This window comes from Argopecten irradians, chromosome 9 (assembly GCF_041381155.1).
Source record: "Argopecten irradians isolate NY chromosome 9, Ai_NY, whole genome shotgun sequence".
Lineage (NCBI taxonomy): Eukaryota > Metazoa > Mollusca > Bivalvia > Pectinida > Pectinidae > Argopecten > Argopecten irradians.
The window spans coordinates 4,887,219-4,909,309 of NC_091142.1; the positions used below are offsets into that span (position 1 = coordinate 4,887,219).

The window sequence follows — 22,091 nt, forward strand, 5'->3', positions numbered from 1 at the left end:
TTATAAAGAGACGCTATGTCATGAAATGATCACCACTTTGTCGAGTATATACTGCACATATATTAAATTAGCGTATTCAAATTTTAGCGATCTGCGGGTGTATTGACTTATAAGTGCACTCACAAATTCTCGCAACCACAATATTTCGCTATTTACATGTATATATGTACATCTCGGACACATTTTAGCGCTGTACTCAAATACGCGCAACGGTGTGAGCGCTAAAGTCTAGATCTAAAATACCGCTAAAACTAGTACACGTACATTTTCACATCACAGATAAATCCAAAACCCTCGTACCAATGATGCCTTGTACACCACGTTATTAAAATATCAATTAAATCATAATCAATGGATACAAAGTGTATAAATCAAACGGACAAGACTAAGTGTTTGTTGATAAGACATATATGATGACGTTTGGTTGTTACACTTCAGATCTGAGTCGTCATGGTTACGTGTGAATCCCTGGGGACTTAGGAAGCTGCTGAATTGGATACATGACCGATACGACGGTCCCCCTATCTACGTCACAGAAAACGGGGTCTCTGACAAAGGACAGCTGGATGACGAGAGGCGGATACGGTACTACCGGGACTACATCAACGAGATGTTGAAAGGTAGGTAGGAAGGGAAATATAGTTAGCCATTTCGTTGCATTTCAATAACGACATATTTGTCTCCGTGCATGTCAATTATTCAGCTATCATTTAGGTTCACAATGATTATTCATTACAATGAACAAGCTAGGTATTGAAATAATTGGTGCATTTGGCTTAACGCTCTTTTTACAGCTAAGGTCATTTATGGATGACCCCCCACCCCCACCCCACCCATCCCACGTCCATATCTTACGTATATATGCTAATGTCTTTGGGATTAGAAGGTTGGGGATATTCATGTCGTGTCTTGGTATTTTTGGCTTTTAAGGTTTAAGTCCCTGTTTAAACTAGTATTTGTTTGTATGTCTATATATCACTTCTTAGGTGTACTTGAACATTACTTGATAAGTTGATATAAAGTGTCTATCCATCAGTCCTAACCTTAGGTATCACTGTGTTTGTAAATTTTGGAAAATATACAAAAATGGGTACAAGTCCACATGGTTCAGTACACATTTCTGTCACCAAATAACCATGCCATTAATTTAACTAGTGCTTATAGCATGTAACAGGAGCGCTGGTTTGACCGGATTCGATTTTACATAGGCATACAATGACCTTTGACCTTGTCGGAACAATGGCGGGTGTGGATTATAACAGGGTCTTAAACCTTAATATTGCAATCTTACTAAAGCATGCCATCATACACTATTCAGCAAACACCACCCGACCACATTATACTGACAAAAATATGTCGTCTCACGAAAAAACATACTGCAGTATTCCAAATAACTGCTCTATTAACATGTTTTATCGATTTAAACATGTTTTGACATGACATGACATTCGGTTATGTTCTAAAACGTCCATAAACAATACCACAAATAATACTTAATCGTTGTAAAACACTAGGCTACGATTTCATAATGATAGGAAATTCTAATGAATCTAATCTTTTACATTTAATACTTTTTCGATCACGTTTCAGCCATAAAATTGGACAATGTTGACGTTCGTGGTTATATGGCGTGGTCGCTGATGGACAACTTTGAGTGGACCAGTGGCTACACACAGAAGTTCGGACTGTACCAAGTCGACTTTAACAGCCCACAGCGAGTACGATCCATGAAATCGTCAGTATCCGTGTATTCGGAGATCATCAGAAACAACGGCTTTCCTGAAATCTAGACTCGAAACGAGATTAAAATATCAAGAAATAATTTTAAAAAAAATTATCATAATATGAATCGGATGATTGTGGCAAAAAGTATTGAAAAATGTATGTTATTGATATGTTTTGAATTTCGAAATAAAGAGAAAAGAAGGAGTTAAAGTAAAAAAACAACGACTTTTTTGAAATTTAGACTCGAAACGAGATTAAAAATATCAAACCGTATAAAAATAATAATATCATTCGAATAATTATTGTATAAAGTAATAGTGTTTTATCGATCATTTTGAATTTCGATATGATAAGAAAAGACGGATTGATGTTAGCACTGGATTGTTTTTCTCTTGTGATATTTGACTTTGAGTAGTGACTTCTGTCTTCAGTGATGACAGTATGTATTCATGTGCTGCAATCATCATGACATATCAAACAATTGACATATATGTCCATTCATTTTTTATATTATTGCTTTAATTAAGACTTATGTTACGTCATCATGATGTCGAATGTTCTGTTACAAGCATATTAAAATAATAAAGTATACACATAATTTGGCATTAGTTTAGTTGGCTTTGAATTAGTTGGCCTTAGTTTAATTAAACAGTATTTTATTCAGGTTTCGATTTGGAATTGAACATAGATCGGTGACCAAGTGTTGAAGCCGTTCTACACATTACCGCTCGTCTCGGAGTTGCAAATTCGAACCCCACAAGGGGTAATGTCGTTTACTGATCGCAGGGCGGTGGTTTTTTCTACGGATTATCATGTTTTGGTAGGCTAACTGTCAAAGAGGCGCCTACTTACAGCAGCGGTTCATTCTAGGTACAATTTAATGACGATGGGCCATTTCAATATTTCTTGCCCAGAAGCATGCATTTTGACATTTGTCTACAATAAGTCTAATATGCAGTATTGAAGTAAGAATATCTGCGCGTTTGTTTTGCAGAATCCTACCAGTTGTTCTAAATTGATACGACACCGCCTAATGTAACACGTTTTGGGTTTTCCAAAATGGCGGCACCCATATGAATTTAAAAAGTAGTTATTTGATACCATACGGATAGCATTACGGAAATAAAGACCGTACAAAGAAAGTTTCAAAATGTATTCAAATACATAATATTAAATACTTTATCATGTCAAAAAATAAATACATGTAGTTATCTTTAACCTCTACTACCATGATCTGATACAACACGAGAGTTGAAATATAATGGGAGTGGGACGACTGGTTCGTTCCTTGTCAGTATAATGTGACACGGTGTGGTGTGTTGTATGTTTTTTATAATTTTTTATTTATTGCCAAACATTATATCAATTTTACAATAATCAAATAATCATGAAATATGAAAATAGTTATCTTCCATGCAAATCTTTCACTCAGCGACATGCTTTAGTGATATAGCAAAGACACAATACGAACATACCGCAGTCTCCCAAAACACGCACCTCGTTCACATACACGCAACACATCGCATACATGCGAGGTCGTCCTTACATGAACATGGCTATTAATAGGACGTCAATTAATCAAACAAACAAACCACCGCACATATTGAGTCTTTTACGGGCTCGCGCGGGATGGGGATGGGCGGTATAGTTTGGCTAGTTGTGTTAGTTTTAACATCCTATTAACAGCCAGGGTCATGTATGGAATTCATAGATTCATGGCTATATAATTTTGGAATCCTCACCAGAATCTTTACCAAATTCCTTATTTAATTTGGTTTTTATGATCAGAGCCTGCAGCTCGGTTGCTGCTTTTAACTAACTGCATTCAAAGACAACATAATACAATTAGTGTCGTTAAAATGGTCTTTTATCAATGACGTAATTATCTTATCAAAATATTGGTTGTCATACAAGTGTTGCAATTGCTTTACATTTCTTTTCTACATTATAAACGAGAAGCATCAAAGATGGGGTACAAATCTTGCCATCTTGCTAATACAACGATATAGTACCTTGTTTTTATATCCAGGGTTAAAAACCATATATTAAAATTGTAGCAATGTAAAACCTATGGAAAGATTCCGAAAAACTGTAACCAAAAAAGTTGTCACAGACAACAAAACAATGTAGCTATTGAATACTTACTCATTACTTGTAATCTCCATAGCACAAATTGCTGCTTACAGCCAAAAAGACACATTCCATCAGTATTTTGTTTAAGGAATGCCTCCTATAGCCATCGTATTTCGTATAACCAATTGGAACATCAGATATTCAGTGTTTTTATAAGATCAAGAAGTTATGTTTCGATTAATCTATACCGCCAAGTAGAATACAAAATAATGACCTAGGACGCCGTCCCCATTCTAACGGTGTGACATTCCGCCATTTCAACCTAAACATAGATCCAGAAAAGATTTTTTTCCACAGTTATGTGATTTTAATCTATATTTGCCTCCAAACACGTTTTCTAGACGTTTAAATATTGAGAGGATGATATCGAGCTAAAATTGTCCCACGTTTTGGCTTTACCTTCTCGAGTTCTCTGATATATTATGTCGTTGCATATCACTCTTTGTCTGTCCCTCGCTTTGTGCAATGCTACACAAAGAGTGAATATTGTATCGACAGAATATGTGTCACCGCTATCAGAAATACAACGAAAGTTGAACTCGGGGAGCTCGTGAGCGCTATTTGTCAGGCGGTTTGTACGGGTTGCACGGGTTTAGACGATTAGAACCTGCTCTTTCGGTCAAAGTTAACACTGCTTAGATTTCTATATTATAGAAAATGAATTCTATATATTTTTCATCAATATTGATTGATGGATGTACCTATAATCGTTGCATTAATTGATTGTATTTTATCCGTGAACGACTTTACAAGAGATTCCAGAGGGATATTGGCGCCCACCAAAGATTGATCTTTGTCTGACAAATGAAAGAGGGATCTTTTCTCTGCTTTTCAAACTTAATCAAAATTAAAAACAAAGATGTCTGCCTGGCGGCCATCTTGTTTACTGATCGGTCCCAAAATAAGATATGCACAACTAGGGCCCTAGGTACATTATTTTCAGTACTTCAGTGTTTTCTGAGAAATTGCTGTAACAAACTATAATAATCAAAATTCAAGATGGCGGCATGGGGCCATTTTGTTAACCGATCGGTCCTAAAATGCAATATGCACAACTAGGGCCCTAGGGAAAGCTGCATATGAAATTTGAGACAGATTCCTTCAGAACTTTCTGAGAAACAGCGGTCACAAACCTCAACTATCTAACTCCAAGATGGCTACCTAGCTGACATATGCTTAGCGGCCATTTTGTTAAACGATCGGTCCTAAAGGCAATATGCACAACTAGGGCCCTAGGGGAACCTACATATCAAATTTGAGTATGATCCCTTCTGTACATTCTGAGAAATAGCGGTAACAAACCTCAACTTTCAAAATCCAAGATGGCTGCCTAGCTGACATCTTGTTTACCGATCGGTCCCAAAATCAGCATGACACACCTTGGCCCTAGGAAAACCTACATACGAAATTTGAAACAGATCACTTCAGTACTTTCTGCGAAATAGCGGTAACAAACGTCAACTGCCAAAATCCAAGATGGCTGCCTGGCGGCCATATTGTTTATCCGATCTGTCTCAAAATCAACATGATACTCCAAGTGCCTTAGGAAAACCTACGTATGAAATTTGATACAAATACCTTCAGTATTTTCTAAGAAATAGCGGTAACAAACATCAACTGCCTAACTCCAAGATGGCTGCCTGGCGGCCATATTGTTTTAATCAGTCTCATAATCAGCATGATACTTCTAGGGCCTAGGGAAACCTACATATGAAATGTGATACAGTACTTTCTGTGAAAAAGCGGTAACAAACATCAACTGTCAAACTCCAAGATGGCTGGCTGGCGCCCATATTGTTTTTTATCAGTCTCAAAATCAGCATGATACCTCTAGGGCCTAGGGAAACCTACATATGAAATTCGAGACATATCCCTTCATTACATTCTGAGAAATAGCGGTAACGAACATCGACTGCCAAAATCCAAGATGACAGCCTGGTTGTGTGGCGGCCTTATTGTTTTTCCGATCAGCATGACCAAGGAAACCATGCATGCAAAATTTGAGAAATATTCGTGCAGGACGTCTCAAGAAATAGCGGTAACAATCATTGTTTACGGAGGGCGGACGACGGACCACCGGCGAAAGGCGATTTGAATAGCCCACCAACTGATGATTGTGAGGTTAAATGGAGCTATTCTATAGCCAAAGATGGTTTTGTTTACAATGCGGAAAACATGAAATGTCAACAGCCATCATGCAGTCTGCAGCGTGTATGTAGCATACGGTTCGTGTTATGGCAGATGCGGTAAATTCGTTTTGTGTCTTCTTGTATAGAAGAACTCTTGCCCTTTTTATTTTTTTTGTAGGTCAATAACAAACGATTTTTTTTTTATTTTTCATTAAAAGATTAAAGTGCTTTTCAGCACTGACTTTAATAACCTCCTTCATTATAAACATGAATGTCAATATACATGTAGAAACTTTACATAAAGACATTCTACGTTTGTTTATTTTACTTTACAATATTGAAGAAATTTTAATTTTAATCATTGTTATTTTTCTTTCACCATAAAATATTAAATACCATATAGTTGGCTATTGCGGCGGGGATGTAATCGTCGCGAAACTTTGATTTAAGAAATATCAAGAAATGTTTGAATGATAATAATTCTTAAAGCCAGCTGCGAAAATTTGAAAACAGCTAGCACATGATTTTCGGTAAAACATTATTTTTCTCGTTTTTAGATCAAATCTGGAAAACGTGCGATTCGCCATTATAACCGGCTACACAGTAATGTCTGCATTATGGTTTAATATAACATTTAATATATATTCTTGATCAATGCTTCCCTTTTGTCAAAAGACATATTTTCCCTTTTAATCAATCTTCTAAAAAGACAATGTCAAGGTATTTCATTATACTCACCAAATTTCTCTAGTCGTGTCACTTTACTTTCTCCGTTAGACATTTTGGGAAAAAACCTTAATGTTAAAAAAAAGTGAAAAAAATCTAATGTCTGATAGAAAATCATTAATTATATACATAGAATATATATTAAAAAAGCTAAAAAAAAAATGCGATTTGAACATGTTCAATGTGTTAATTATGATATTTTTTTTATTTTTTATTTTCAAACATTTCACACAGTATATATAAATGGACACCAACACATAAACACGTGCATACGCATTCACTCACATTACTCGAACATCAAGTTGTACGTTATGTTACATCATATATAAAACATTACATAGCATGCCATGGTGTTCCCCTGCATAATATGCATGTATGTGTACTAACATGACACAATACACATACATGCATGCATACATACATGTACATACATACATACACACATACCTACATGTACGTGCATGCATACATAGATGCATGCATACAAACATACCATAACAACACATGTGTACACAAGCATACACATACATATGCACTAATATACATATGCATGCATACATACATTACTGCATGTATTCAAGCATACATACTATAGCAATGTATACATAATACAAAACATATGTGTACCTACAATGCAAAAGCATCATGGCAGTGGCATTGCATAACACACAAATACTTAGCATTACAGTACATATATAGCACCATAACCTATATACATTTACACATACAGATATCTCTCTCTCTCTCGCACACACACACACACAACTCATGCAGACAGACAGACACCTTGCCATTTTTATAGTGTTATGTCACTGAAACATATTACAAATTTCGGTGAGGTTAAATTGCACTTCGTCATTTACTTTGATATTTTTCCTTTAGCCAACTGAATAATTGAAACCGCTATATAATATTCCTATTTCACAATAGATTAACGATTATATGAAATCTGTGCTAAACCTAACGTTAAGACTTACTTTTATTGGAAAGCATGGGTAAAATAAAACAACAAAAACCCAAACACAGTGGTTTTTTTTTAATATTGAATAAAATCTTGTTAATTGTTAAAAAATTGTTAAAAAATAAATATAAATGAATATCAGCTTATTTACGGAAGTATTTTGCGTAGGAATGAAGAGCATCTTATGGATTCTTTTAAAACAGCTGATTTAATTTGTTTTTGCTTAACACTCGAAGAATTTGTACAACGCTTTGTTGATTGAAACGTTCTGACCGCACAAAAGTAGGCTACCCAGGTATGTCATTGCTATTTTACCCACATCACGATGGTGGTGCGGGGAAAAATCGGGTTGTTATTGTACTTTTTCCTCGCCCTCATCCCTAGGGGTGGGGCACAAATGGCAGGGATGGGTCAGGCGGAGTACGACCCAGATGCCGTGGTCCCCGGGCAATTCCCTGACGACTTTGCCTGGGGGGTGGCGACTTCGGCGTACCAGGTGGAAGGGGCCTGGGACAAAGATGGTAAGTACCGACTCTGACAGAATAATGTCCGAATTTTTATTTATTTTTTGATATCATGGGCAATATACATGTTTAAGCGTTCCACACCGCATATTTGCGACACCTTGGTTGTATTCTACAGAATCATCACAAGTAAACTATGTCACTATATTTCATAACATGTTATCCTTCACTGAAACTATCTTTTGAAAAGACTTGGTAACCTAGTGATTTTGGTATTAAGGTTTACATCTATTCAGTGACGTCCTAGACAATTATTGCAATATGAAGGACTTACGATCCAAAGGTGACCGCCCATCATGTCAAGGGGTTCGGACTCAACATCTGTACTTGACCTAAAAAACTTAAATGATTATAGCAAAACAGTCTGAATTATCTCTCTAAGAAAGACTTTACAAAATTAAATAACTTTCTTTCACAAGGACGTAAGGAAAGAAATTTCAATAACTAATTTCGATTTAACGCTTGTTTTGAGCTCCAACTCTACAGGTCATCAGTGCAAATATATTTATACAAACAATGTCAGTATCATGCGACCGGGTGGGGTGTGTTGCTTGGTTTCTTCGGCGGCATGCTTCAGCGATATAGCACTATAAAAAGGGCAAACGTACCACTATACAAGAAGACACAACATGAATATGCCGCAGTCTCCCAAAACACGCACCTCACACAACATACACGCAACACAACGCATACATGGGAGGCCGTCCTTACATGACCATATAGCTGTTAAGAGGACGTTAATTAATCAAACAAACAAACAAAGCCTATCTCTCTAAAATACCATGTGTTTCATCTCAAATTTTTCTTAGAACTTCTCAGAAGTAACGATTAGAAATACTGAAGGACGGATGAATTATTACTGATGACGACCATACACGTTTATCGGCTCATCGGTGCAGATGAGCCGATATAGAAACGTTCATTTTCTCATACCTACGGGTGTAATACAACTAGAAAAAAATATTTCAACAATCCTGGGAGATTTTGGCCCTAAGCACTTGGCAAGCATTATACTTACCAGTGACAGTCTTTCAATCCCGTTGAAATGCCCCTGTCCACTTACCAGACCCATGTGCTATTCCATTATTCTTTCACCTACGGGTGTGATACTGGCTGATCTCGGGCAATACACCCATGTATTCTAATCTTTGTGATGTCTACTATTTTCCAAGTAAAATTTTAACATTTTGTTTCTGAAACTAGGTTGTTATACAATAAAAAAATTGCAAACAACAGGATTTAGCGTTGAAAATATCACGTAATTTTCATGCATAGCTAATTAACTTTTTTCGAACTCAAAATGGCGGGATGTCATAGTTATAAAATTGAAAGATAAGAAATTATACCCTACAAGTGAGTCTTAAAGTCTTCCCATGCAGTAGCAATAATACATTCTATGTGTATTAGTATTACCAATCTATCAAAGAATTTATTATGTGATTCGAAACTTTAGATGTTGAAGTATTCATATCAATGCCACAGCTTTTGAAAAAAATATAAAATACAAAATAAAAATCTAACAGGAACCATTTTCGTAGGATAGCGTTATTGATTTCTACCGATGACATTACTGTAATGCACTTTTAATATTTGAAATAACTTATCCCTAATTCACGTGTGTCACTAATCCCTAATCCAACGCAGTAATTATCTAATTTACCTTCGATGTCACTTATCACGTGTACCATAAGAACAACACGTGACTAAGTTAACACGTGGCTTTTATATCAGATGATGAGTTCGCGCGCCCTTGTTGTCCGACATGCTTGATCGTTAACATTTATCTAAATCTAAGATGTGTCATTCATACTCACGGAAGCCACGACTTGGTTAGAGATAACATTCAATCCGATTGGTATATGTTTGCGGTGGACTAATGAAGCCATATATTTGAGACAAGAGACAGATAGCCTTTAACGTCACCTGATATTTGATACAAATTAGTTATGTCATTTACTAGCCTATTGATGTCTTTTGTTCACGAAATGGAAACATAGATCTAATAGATCTACCTACAAAGTTTCATTAAGCGTCGTACATATTATATTACATTATCATGTTCAAAAGATTAGATAATTATTATTGCAAAGGGCAATAACTCTGTAATTAAGTTAGAGTAGGATCAAGCTGATTTTCGAACTCGGCCAAGATCTTTCCAATGTTAGTCTACATACAAAGTTTAAATTAAGCTGGGTGCATATTCACTCAAGGTATGTTCACAAGGCCCAATCATAATTATTAGTGCAAAGGACAATTACTCTGTAAATTACAGTCCAATCAAGCCAATTTTCGACCTTATTCGAGATCTTTCCAATTTTAATTTAAATACAAAATATCATGAAGCTGAATGCATATTTATTTAAGGTATCATGTTCACAATATCCAATACTAATTACTTATTTGTGCAAAGGACAATAATTCTGTATGTTACAGTCGCATCACGCTGATTTTTTTAACTTATCTGAGATCTATCCAGTGTTAGTCAACATACATAGTTTCATTCAGCTCGGTTTATATTTACTCAGGTTATCGTGTTACATTGTCCAGTAATAATTATTAGTGCAAAGGGCAATAACTCCGTAAATAACTGTCGAATCAAGCTGATTTTCGAACTCGTTCGAGATCGTTCCAATGAATGTCTATATATAAAGTTTCATTAAGCTCGTTGCATATTTACTCAAGTTATTGCGTTCACAAGGAAATGTTAACAAACGTCGCACGACGTACGGCGACGGACAGAAGACTATTGTAATAGGTCACCATGATTTATGGTCATTTGACTTAAAAATATTGATATGAAAAAGATGAAAAAGATTGTTCGGCTTATGTACATATTTACAAGATAAGAATTTCAAAGTTGTCGGGTAGCAGAAAAACGCGGTTCCAGAGTCATGAGAACAATATATGTTAATACAGATTCAAAAGTAAGGCAACAGTGTGTAACCGACATTTAATATCATACATGGTCCACGTGACCAACATGAAATGACACATGGAGTTTGTAGCAGTAACTGTTTGACATAAAAACTTTCAATGTCGAGACAGTTACTAAAATGAAATATCAATGCTATTCTACACGTACAATGTACCTTCATATCGCCACATACACAACACCCAGATTTTTTTTCTTATAATTCAAAGCAAATATGAATTCCCAATCGAATCCTATTAGGATTTTATTAACCTTTTATTATAAATGAATATATACACTTCCAGAGAATGAATTCACATGTAGAGTGGCCCATGTCACGTGTAATGGGCACTCCTACACAGCGCCACCTATGAAAAAGTGAGACATTGAAAGGGAAATAATAACCGGCTAAATATTTTCAAACCATAAATTATATAACCAATCACCCTAATATCAAAACAAACACAAATGTTTAAGTTTATATACCAGAATTATACAGTACAATGTATTTATATATTACACGACATTTTTTTTTATATATAAAAGAACAACCATCCCCTGTTTAGATTTATGAAATGACATGACTATTTGGTGACCAAAAATATGTTCCGAAACACGTCGATGTTTGGTTAATTTGCTTTATTATTGTTTTTTGTTGGTTGATTAATTAACGTCCTATTAAAGACGCTCCACCGCTGACAGGCGGTATTTTACACTATCAAAAACAGAAAAAAGAGACGATTTAGTTTTTGTTTTCAGCTACAAAAGTTACTTACTTTAAACCATTACTACAATTGAAAAGTTTGAACTTTTGATTTCATTTCAAGTTAAAAATATAAAGAATATTTAAGTCCACGTGGCACTATATCCTATATGAAATGAAGGACTGATTGCGCATGCATTAAAAGCAAAATGAATTATTTTATATTATTGTTTATGTTAATTAGACATACATATACACGATTAAACACAAATTAATGTTCAAATGTCTCCGGGGGAGCATCTTTAATAGTCGGGGTCCTTTACAAACGGCCTCTCTTGTGTACAATATGAGGTGGTCTGTGAATGTCTGTAATTTTGGACTCCTTGTTCTGAAATAAACCCTTCCTAAACACTATGTCAGGTCGAGCTCCTAGTATCTGGGACGTATTCACAATGGATGGGGCGGGTCACGTGAACGACGGATCCAATGGTAACGTAGCATGTGACCAGTACAGCCATTACAAAGAGGATGTGCAACTCATCAAGTCATTGAACGTAAGTACGCATGACCGGAAATAGAAGGTGAAATTAAAAGGCCCAACCGTAGTTGGTTTCGTTTTTTCCTTCCGCTAAGCTGGAAATCATTAATATAAATAACTGTAACGCTAACCCGACAGTGTTTGAGCAAACAACTTAGATTCTAGCCATTACGTTAGACTTGTATTCTGGCGCCAGAAAAACTTTATTTTTTCGGTAAAATAGATAATTTATTGCCCTAACCGTAGAGTTATATGACGCACAGTTTACCTGCGTCAAGTCATATTTCCCCCGGACTACGCCCTCGGGGAATATGACCTGCCTTGGGTAATCAAAGCGTCATGCCTCCCTGCCGCCTGAGCAATAAATGTATAATATATCACACCGAAAAATCTCAGCGGACGATTATATACCACAAGGGTCTTTCCTTGGTCCATGCTGATTGGTACCCCTATGTCACAACCTTTTTTTTTAATTAAAAAGTGTTTTTTTCTAACAGGCGTATCACAGGGCGCCCTTTTTGGTTAATGTAACTTGGGGATGACACCAAGCTCTATAATATTACAAATCACTTTTCTTTTTTTTTTCTTTTAGCATATTTCGTATTTCAGTATGCTAACATGGTAACACAATTTACGCCTCCAGTTTCTGTTTTGATGCACATTATTCCTTGCATTTGTTTAAAACATCTGAATGGTCAATTTGTTCCGCGTTTAGATTTTATCATCCCATTGATGGTATTTTGGAATTCATATTATATTTTTACAATTGTTTCTGTCCGCGAAATATGTTTTTTTTTATTTCTGAAAAGAAAGTTGATGAACAAGTAATGGAGGTATGTCACTGTGGTTAAGTGAGTTGTTTTTATTTTTCCTCAGGTTAAGTACTACAGATTCTCCATATCCTGGAGTCGTGTCCTTCCTGATGGTACCGAGGCGTCCCTGAATCAGGCCGGAATTAACTACTATAAGAACCTGGTCACGGAGCTGAAGGCTAATGGGATTGAGCCCATGGTGACTTTGTATCACTGGGACCTGCCACAGGCTCTACACGACAGCATGGGAGGCTGGAAAAACTCGTCCATTATACAGTACTTTGGTGCCTATGCTCGGGTCATGTTCAGAGAACTTGGAGACCAGGTTTGTGTGAAGATGTATTTTCATCACGATCATTTCCGATGGGTGTATCGAGTAATAAAACAGTTTCATTTGCACACGCAAATTTCGGTAATACCATGTCTTTTACCAATGGGAAATACTCTTTGTCATTTGGTCTGATTTCAGAAAGCAACATTAAGGCCATACATATTCCAAACTTGTGTACTTAAAATACTTCATTAAGAATCATAATTGAAATTAAGGCCTGTTTTTGTGTTCATGTAGTCGATATTAATAGAATATGATCATTGGCTTGTCTCCATTCGTAGGGCGCGATGCTGATAGATATCGACAGAGGATTATTCGAGGAAATAAAATTGCTCCAAACTGAGGAAATATTATACTTCAAGTGCGTGTAATATTCACACATAAATGTTAATACGGTAACATAGCTTAAATATAAAGAGCATATCGGTATATCTAACTGTTAACCCATTAATGTAACGCAGGTTTTCTTTGAAGTGATCATAAGCTTTTTTGGCTACCGATCCTTTTATTATTAAGTATCTACTAATAAATAAACATTAAAATGGAATTTTCTTTACTTCTTTGAAAGCTCAAACGTGCTGTCATTATTATGGTTATATTCAGGTGAAGTTCTGGATCACATTGAACGAACCCTACATTGTAGCCTGGCTTGGATACGGTAATGGTGTGAACGCTCCGGGTATCAAAGAACCCGCGACTGCACCATACATTGTAGGACACAACCAGATACTTGCCCATTCATTGGCTTACCGTATATATGACACAGAGTTCAGGGTATTTCAGAAAGGTGAGTTAATGTTAAAATACCTCTTTAAAAGAAGTGGTTTACTATGAATTTTATGGGGCTTAGATACGATTTATGTCTCTCAACTGACGGAGCATGTTCCTTAGGTTCAGCCGTTGGTTTATCGCGCCGAAATCCAGGGTTCGTTTCTTCGGTGTAGGTATGTGTCTTGTACTTCTGCACGTCATATTATCCAGAATGTAAATAATATGTTTTAAAAATGGCTTTAGAAGAATCGTAAGGTCTTGATTTCATTCGTTCTTGCTTAGTATTCAGTAATGTATTATGCTTGTGCATAGTTTAAGCACCTATTTTCCCATGTGAATACGATGTGATTGCATTCCTGAATTATCTTTCACAGGGAAGATAGGAATAACGCTTAACAGTGACTGGTCCATTCCGAAAACCCAGTCACAAGCGGACATTGACGCTGCTGAAAGACAGTTGCAGTTCAGTCTTGGCTGGTTTGCCAATCCCATATTTGGAGGCAATGGCGATTACCCAGGGGTCATGAAGAATATATCCCGACTTCCGGTTTTCTCTACCACTGAGAAACAAAATAACAAAGGTGATAAACGTTCCAAATGATAATTTACGGTAGTATTTACATTTTTAATTACAAAGGTATGACAATGGCGAAATAAGTGCGTGTAGTAAAAAATGAATATGAATTGGAATACAAAAAAAGTGTAGTTTCCAGCTTTTTGGTTGATTGGTTTTATTGATTTAGTTGTGTGTTGGACTGTCTGTATGTTTTGGGAGGCTGTTTTATAGTCGTGTTGTGTGTTTTACAACATTGGAAACTGTTTGTGCTTTAAAAATAATATTATTATCATGATATTAGAATCATTTTTTTATGTTTTGATTATCATGAAGATTACAATTTCCTTTGTTGTACATTCTGGTTGCAGGTTCTGCTGATTTCTTCGGCTTAAACCATTACACAAGTAACATCGTGTCGAACAGACCCCGTCGTGATGACGACCCAGTTAGTTACATGACAGATATTCAAACCCAAACCGAAGTTGATCCTAGTTGGAGAGGGTAAGCAACGTCAAAGTTGATGAAGGGATCATTTATATGGTGCCATTAATCGTTTGTTTAATATGTTTTAATTAAGTAACTACACTACCAGGAGATAACGTAAACGCAAATCATGTCAAATAATCAAATCGAGTATACATTCTAACAAAAGGCAAATCACACCCTGTTCCTATTGTGAATCCAAAACATATGCTAAGTCTTTCTATAGACTGGACCATGGGACAAACCAGCAGTTTTCTACACATGAGCAAAACACTAAACTAATAGTCAGGGTAAAGTCTGTGTCAAAAAATCGTTAAGTGAGGCACAAAAGAACGTCTTCGTGGCGATTCATTTAAATGCAAATTAAAAACGTTTTCCTAAAAACGTGAAATCTACTCGCACGCAAATATAAGTTAATGTACAGTAATAAGACATTAAACGAATCAAATCAAATCGCAGTCTTAATGATATATATCTTCCATTTTGTTATTAGGTCAGCTTCTCCATGGCTGAAGGTCAACCCGGGTGGAATGAGAAATATATTAAACTGGATCAAAACTACGTACAATAACCCTGAGGTTTATGTGACAGAGAACGGTGTATCGGACTGTGGAACATTGCAGGACCAGACTAGACTAGACTATTACAAAGCTTACATCAACAATATGCTGAGAGGTATGCATTATAATTTTCAGATATAAATTGCCCGAATTACAGTGTATTATGCCATTTTGTCGTCTTTCATAGGACAATATTGCACTCGCCATTTGGGTCAAATTATTTCATATTTGCATATTATGGAGTTATTTGCCCTTGTGGGTAGGTATTGATTGTGACGTCAAGAGGTTCCGAGGAAAACGTCATACTCTTCAATAAAAATGATGTTAGTTGAACTTACAAGATAATGACGTCACAATGGACATCTGCCCCAAATATGCAGAGACGGAATAAGGAACAGCAGATTTTTAGTTCGGCTCGTTAAGACCAATAAAATATTAACCATTTAACAGATAAACAGAAGAACCATTGCCCTTTTAAAGTGGTATATCACTGAAGCATGCCGCCGAAGACACCAAACAACACACCCCACCGGTCACATTATACTGATAACGAGTGAATCAGTCTAATCTGCAGAGAAATTAAACTGGAAAATAAGTTGGTTTACTAACGAAATTAATAATAAAAAAATAATCGCATTGTTTCACGTTACAGCTATAACATTGGATGGCTGTAATGTGAAGGGCTACGTCGCGTGGTCACTACTGGACAATTTTAGTTGGTCTTTTGGCTACACACCGAGGTTTGGACTGGTCAAGGTGGATTTCGAGCGTAACGAGAGGCCAAGAACAGTAAAGGACTCTGGCTTCTTTTTTGCTGATTTAGTCAAAAACAATGGTTTCCCACCGGGATGGGATACATCAACTTATGTAATGCAAGGTAAGCAATCAATGCGAAAATGGGTCGTCTGGTATTGTAGATTGAGCATTAACTCGTTGTAGATCCTTATTTGTGTCTACAAATGTACAGATGTTTGATTTTGAATGAAGGTTTTCTTTATTTTCAAGATATATCATTTTCATTTTCTATCTGAATGTCGATTATTCAAGTATGCAATGTGCCTGTGTAAATGTCTATATAATATGGAAGGCTTTGGTATGTTGGTTTTGCGTCATAAACTCTGTATTTCTCCGTGTAGAAAACGATATATTATGGTATGAATAATAGACGACTACACCAGACCCCAAAAAATTAAATCGTCTTAAAATCGTCAGGTTAGACTTAGCCAATCACAGATGATGTTACATGTGCCTTTGGTCTAATATTTGATTTTTGTTCCAGACGTTGAAGAACGTGATATGTTCCTTCATGACACGTTTCCAGATGGGTTTGCCTGGGGAGCCGCAACAGCTGCTTATCAGGTGGAAGGGGGCTGGAACGAGGATGGTAAGTTTAACATGACTTTTCTTTTTGATTTCGCTTTAGCTGTTTCAATAATAATACTTATCCATAATTAAGTATTAACGATATGTACCTTAATCAAAACGGCTTTTACGATTAAAAACATTAAAGTGGAATGAATTTGAAAATTCGTAAGAGATTCAAAAGTAAATGGCTTATTCGTAATACCACTACTATCATCCCGTCCGCAACAATTCAATATGCATATTAAATGTAAATTTCCAAAGCGCGGGCGCCGTATTGTATTTGTCGGCATTTTTAGTTTTACAGATTAGCCTGGTTATGGCTACGTCAGACAGTAAATAACTGTTTACGTGGTATTACACCAAGAGTCCTTTGTTGGCTTTGTAATATGATTTTAGGATAGAGATATGAAAATACAGTGGTCCGTTACGTTATTGCTCTTGGTATTTTCAGGAAGAGGACCCAGTATTTGGGACGTGTTTTCACACAATGGGAGGATAGCTAATCAAGATACCGGGGATGTAGCCTGCGATAGTTACCATAAATACAAAGAGGATGTTCAAATGCTGAAACAACTGGGGGTAAAACGTCATCATTACTTGTGTATGCGTTTCAGTATAAAACGTAATTAATTATGTATGTAAACTTTAGACCATGTCAATTGAATACCGTTTTGTTAACTCCAATATACCACATGTAGTAATTAGCAACAAATGGCGATTCTAAAGACCCACTATCTTTCTACAACGACTTTTGATTTTTAAAATGGGAACAACGCGTTATAGTTGACTATCACTGCGACAGACGACAAAACAGCGAAATGAATCTTCACTCTCAACATCGTTAACGCTGGAAATTACTTCTTGTTTCGGAAATGTAGTGGGCCTTCTATTTTTTATTTTTATTTTTTATTTTCATCTTATTTAAATACTTAAAGTGCTTATAAAATATCAATGTTATCTGTTGCCTAGGTGAATCATTACCGTTTCTCGATATCCTGGTCCCGAATCATGGCAGACGGAACACCGGGGACTTTGAATCCCAAGGGAATCAAATACTATAACAACCTAATTGACGAGTTGCTAAAGAACGGAATTCAGCCCTTTGTGACCCTGTACCACTGGGATCTGCCTCAGGCTTTACAGGAGATCGGAGGCTGGGAGAATGACACTATTATTGACCATTTTAACACATACGCGGAGATATGTTTCTCAAATTTTGGACACAAGGTATTCTTGCGATCTGACCACGCATATGTCTAGTGTTATTTTTATACTTAATTGTCATTGTTTATTTAAAAATGTTGACTGAGACAAAATATTTGTTATGTTTTATGAGCTCAAATCTTTGAAAGTAATTTAGAAATAAAACGGCCAGAAATTAAGTTCATGACTAAAGACAAGTTTTGAAAAGGAAAGTGTTGACTACACTTTTATCATAATGAATTTGGTATTTTTCAGGTAAAATCGTGGCTGACTTTCAACGAGGCGTTCGTTATATCCTGGTTGGGTTACGGTATCGGAGTATTCGCCCCTGGAGTTTATAGTCCCGGCACAGGTGTCTACCAGGTGGCGCACAACATCATCCGATCTCACGTGAAGGCTTACCACACCTATAATGATCACTTCCGGTCTAAGTATAACGGTAAGTAGTTTTTTTTTTCCTTTTATGTGTCTAGTTTTCTGAAATCAACCAGACACATTTAAGATCAAATTTGTGATTGTTGTATGTATTGTCTGGTTCTAGGCCAAGTTGGTATTACACTGGACTGTGATTGGAAGCAGCCGAACCAGTTCCGGTCAGCCAAGGACAGGTACGCTGCCGAGAGAGCACTTCAATTCAAGCTCGGTTGGTTCGCTAACCCTATCTTTGGTAATGGGGACTATCCATCTGTCATGAAGCGTGTAGTGAAGCAAAAGAGCTTAGCCCAAGGACTCTCAGTGTCGCGACTTCCAGAGTTTACACCAGAGGAAATTGAGCAGAATAAAAGTAGGTAAACGATTTGATTGAAAAAATGTTTCATAGATGATTATGTTTGATAGAATTTAATCTTATGTGGAATAATCTCGTTCTAGTTATTCTATCTGTGAGCCTACGATACTAATTCTAATTTGACAATCATTCTTCTCGTTTTGTATTTTGCTGTTAGAAAAAGTTAGTATATCAATCAATTTTCATTACATTATTATGTATTCCTTACAGAATCTGCCGATTTTTTTCGGCTTGAATCATTACACGTCAAACCTTGTTAGTCAATTTGACCGACCGATTCGGGACCAGAGTTATGACAACGACCAGGATGTTGATATCACCTACGACAATTGCTGGAATAGGTAAGCCACACAAGCAATATCAATAGGTAACCATTGTCGACTTGTCTGTACTTGCACAATAAAGCACAATTTCTATCCATTGTTGGCTGGTTGGTTGATTATATTAACATCCTCGTAATGGCCACGGTCAAATAAGGATGTCCTATCATGTATGCGGTGTGTTGTGTCTCCTTGTGATAGCGGAACTCTTGGGTTTTTTTGTAGAGCTATCTCACTGGAACATCCCACCAGAGACACAAACACATCCCACTGGTCACATTATACTGTCAACGAACTAACCACGCAGAGTTTATTAAAACAATGTTCGCCGACCGTTACAAATGTCTGATCACCTCTTTGTTTTCCACTTATGGATCAGTTCGAGACTGAAGTGGGCAACCAATCATCAAATGTTACAAGATTTTTGATGCTAAAAGATCATTTGAACTCGTTACCAAAAGACGCTATATCATTAAATATTTAGCGTAATCTTCTATTCGCTTAACCACGATGTCCCTGCATACAAGATAACATCCCGGACACATTTAAGCGTTGTACTTAAGCGCAAGGGCGTAAAAGCGAAAGGGGCTAAATTAGAACACCGCTACAATTAGATCACGCACAGATAAATCTAATAGTCACGTACCAACCATGCTTTATATACTAAAAGTTATAAAATATCAATATTAACTTTTAATCATTGAAGAAAAGTGTTTCAAAACACGAGGTATACATGATTAAAGGTGATGTAATATTGCTACACCTCAGATCGGAATCATCATGGTTACGTGTGAATCCCTGGGGACTGAGGAAGCTCCTGAAGTGGATACATGACCGATACGACGGTCCACCTATCTACGTCACAGAAAACGGGGTCTCTGACAAAGGACAGCTGGATGACGAGAGACGGATACGGTACTACCGGGACTACATCAACGAGATGTTGAAAGGTAGGTGACAAGGGAAATATAGTTAGCCATTGGGTTGCATTTCAATAAGGGCATATTTGTCTCTATGCATGCCAATTATTCAGCTATCACTTAAGTTCACAATGACTTATTCATTACAGTGAACAAGCTAGGTAGTAAAATAATTGGTACATTTGGCTTGACGCCCTATTTACAACAAATGTCATGGATGAACACCCCCACCCCATCATGCAATGGCTTACGTATGTTAATGTCTCTATGTTTTAGGAGGTTTGGGTATATTCATGTTGTGGCTTGTAATTCTTGGCTTTTGAGTTTTAAAGATGCTCCACCACTGACAGTATTTTTCGCAATAAAAAAGGAGCAGACAAATTCGTATTTTTCTTCAGTTACAAAATTTTACGCATATACCACCAGTGAAAAGTCTGAATTCCTAATTTTACTTCAATATAAGGATATTAAAAATATTTAATTGCGTCCCGAAAAAAAGGTCGTACTTTTTTTTTTAATTTTTTTACTTGATAAGTTAACTTACTGAACATACCACTATACACTATACAGCAAACCCCATTCGATTACATTATGCTGAAAAAAGGCAAACATGTCGTTCAAAAAAAAAGCATACCGCAGTGCTCTATTTGAATGCTTTCTTTCGAATTGGACCGTCCGTAAATAACACCAAAAATGATAATGCTTAATCTTTGTAGAAACTCGACTACGACTTCACGATGATATGGAATAAATTTGTTTCCATTTATTACTTTTTCGATCACGTTTCAGCCATAAAATTGGACAATGTTGACGTTCGTGGTTATATGGCGTGGTCGCTGATGGACAACTTTGAGTGGACCAGTGGCTACACACAGAAGTTCGGACTGTACCAAGTCGACTTTAACAGCCCACAGCGAGTACGATCCATGAAATCGTCAGTATCCGTGTATTCGGAGATCATCAGAAACAACGGCTTTCCTGAAATCTAGATTCGAAACAAATTAAAATATGAATCGGATAATTGTGGTACGAAGTACGGAAAAAGTATATTATTGATTGTTTGGAATTTCGAAATAATGAGAAAAGAAGGAGTTGACGTTATTTTTGTTTTCTCTTGCGAGAGACTTATTTCACGTCATCATGATGTCGCATGTTCTGTAACAAAAATATTTGGATAACTAAGCATGATATCCCTTTGCCATGCCAAATTTGTTATAAAGAAATATCTATAAATGAGAGGTACGTATTTAAATAATGAAGTTTGGTATTCCTTTATCATGTCAAATTTCTTCCAAGAATTATCTTTAGAATATTAAACTTACCTAACTTGACCTGATATAACACAATGGCTGAAATATGCTACCACCATAAGGACGGATCAAGAAGCTTCTTCACAGGTTCAAAAAAATTTCTGGAAATAATTCGGAGTATCCGGAGAAAAAACACGACCAGCGGTCAACATCCGACAACTACCCTACACATTATTTAAACTCGCAACCGAGAGAGCTTGGGGTATTATATCGGGACACCTTAACCACTTGGCCACCGCATGGATTATAACAACATGAAAATGCGTAGATATCCACCTCTTTTCGCTACTCTACCAATTTACAGAGAGGTGGTCACATTGATA

The 22,091-nt window shown here is 36.5% G+C and overlaps 1 protein-coding gene across 1 annotated transcript in view; it reads left to right on the plus strand.

Moving 5' to 3' along the window:
• LOC138331283 (lactase/phlorizin hydrolase-like) overlaps positions 1–21,831 on the plus strand; it is a 36,774-nt gene extending 14,943 nt beyond the window's left edge. The window contains 19 exon segments of the mRNA XM_069278805.1: positions 439–620; positions 1,591–1,787; positions 7,961–8,195; positions 12,233–12,366; positions 13,227–13,487; positions 14,097–14,280; positions 14,639–14,845; positions 15,189–15,321; positions 15,797–15,978; positions 16,516–16,740; positions 17,143–17,247; positions 17,680–17,807; positions 18,198–18,455; positions 18,687–18,870; positions 18,973–19,215; positions 19,302–19,312; positions 19,429–19,559; positions 20,307–20,488; positions 21,248–21,831. Coding sequence (XP_069134906.1) covers positions 439–620; positions 1,591–1,787; positions 7,961–8,195; positions 12,233–12,366; positions 13,227–13,487; positions 14,097–14,280; positions 14,639–14,845; positions 15,189–15,321; positions 15,797–15,978; positions 16,516–16,740; positions 17,143–17,247; positions 17,680–17,807; positions 18,198–18,455; positions 18,687–18,870; positions 18,973–19,215; positions 19,302–19,312; positions 19,429–19,559; positions 20,307–20,488; positions 21,248–21,447 — 3,382 coding nt within the window. The 3' untranslated portion in view covers positions 21,448–21,831.
• Positions 21,832–22,091: the final 260 nt, after the last annotated feature.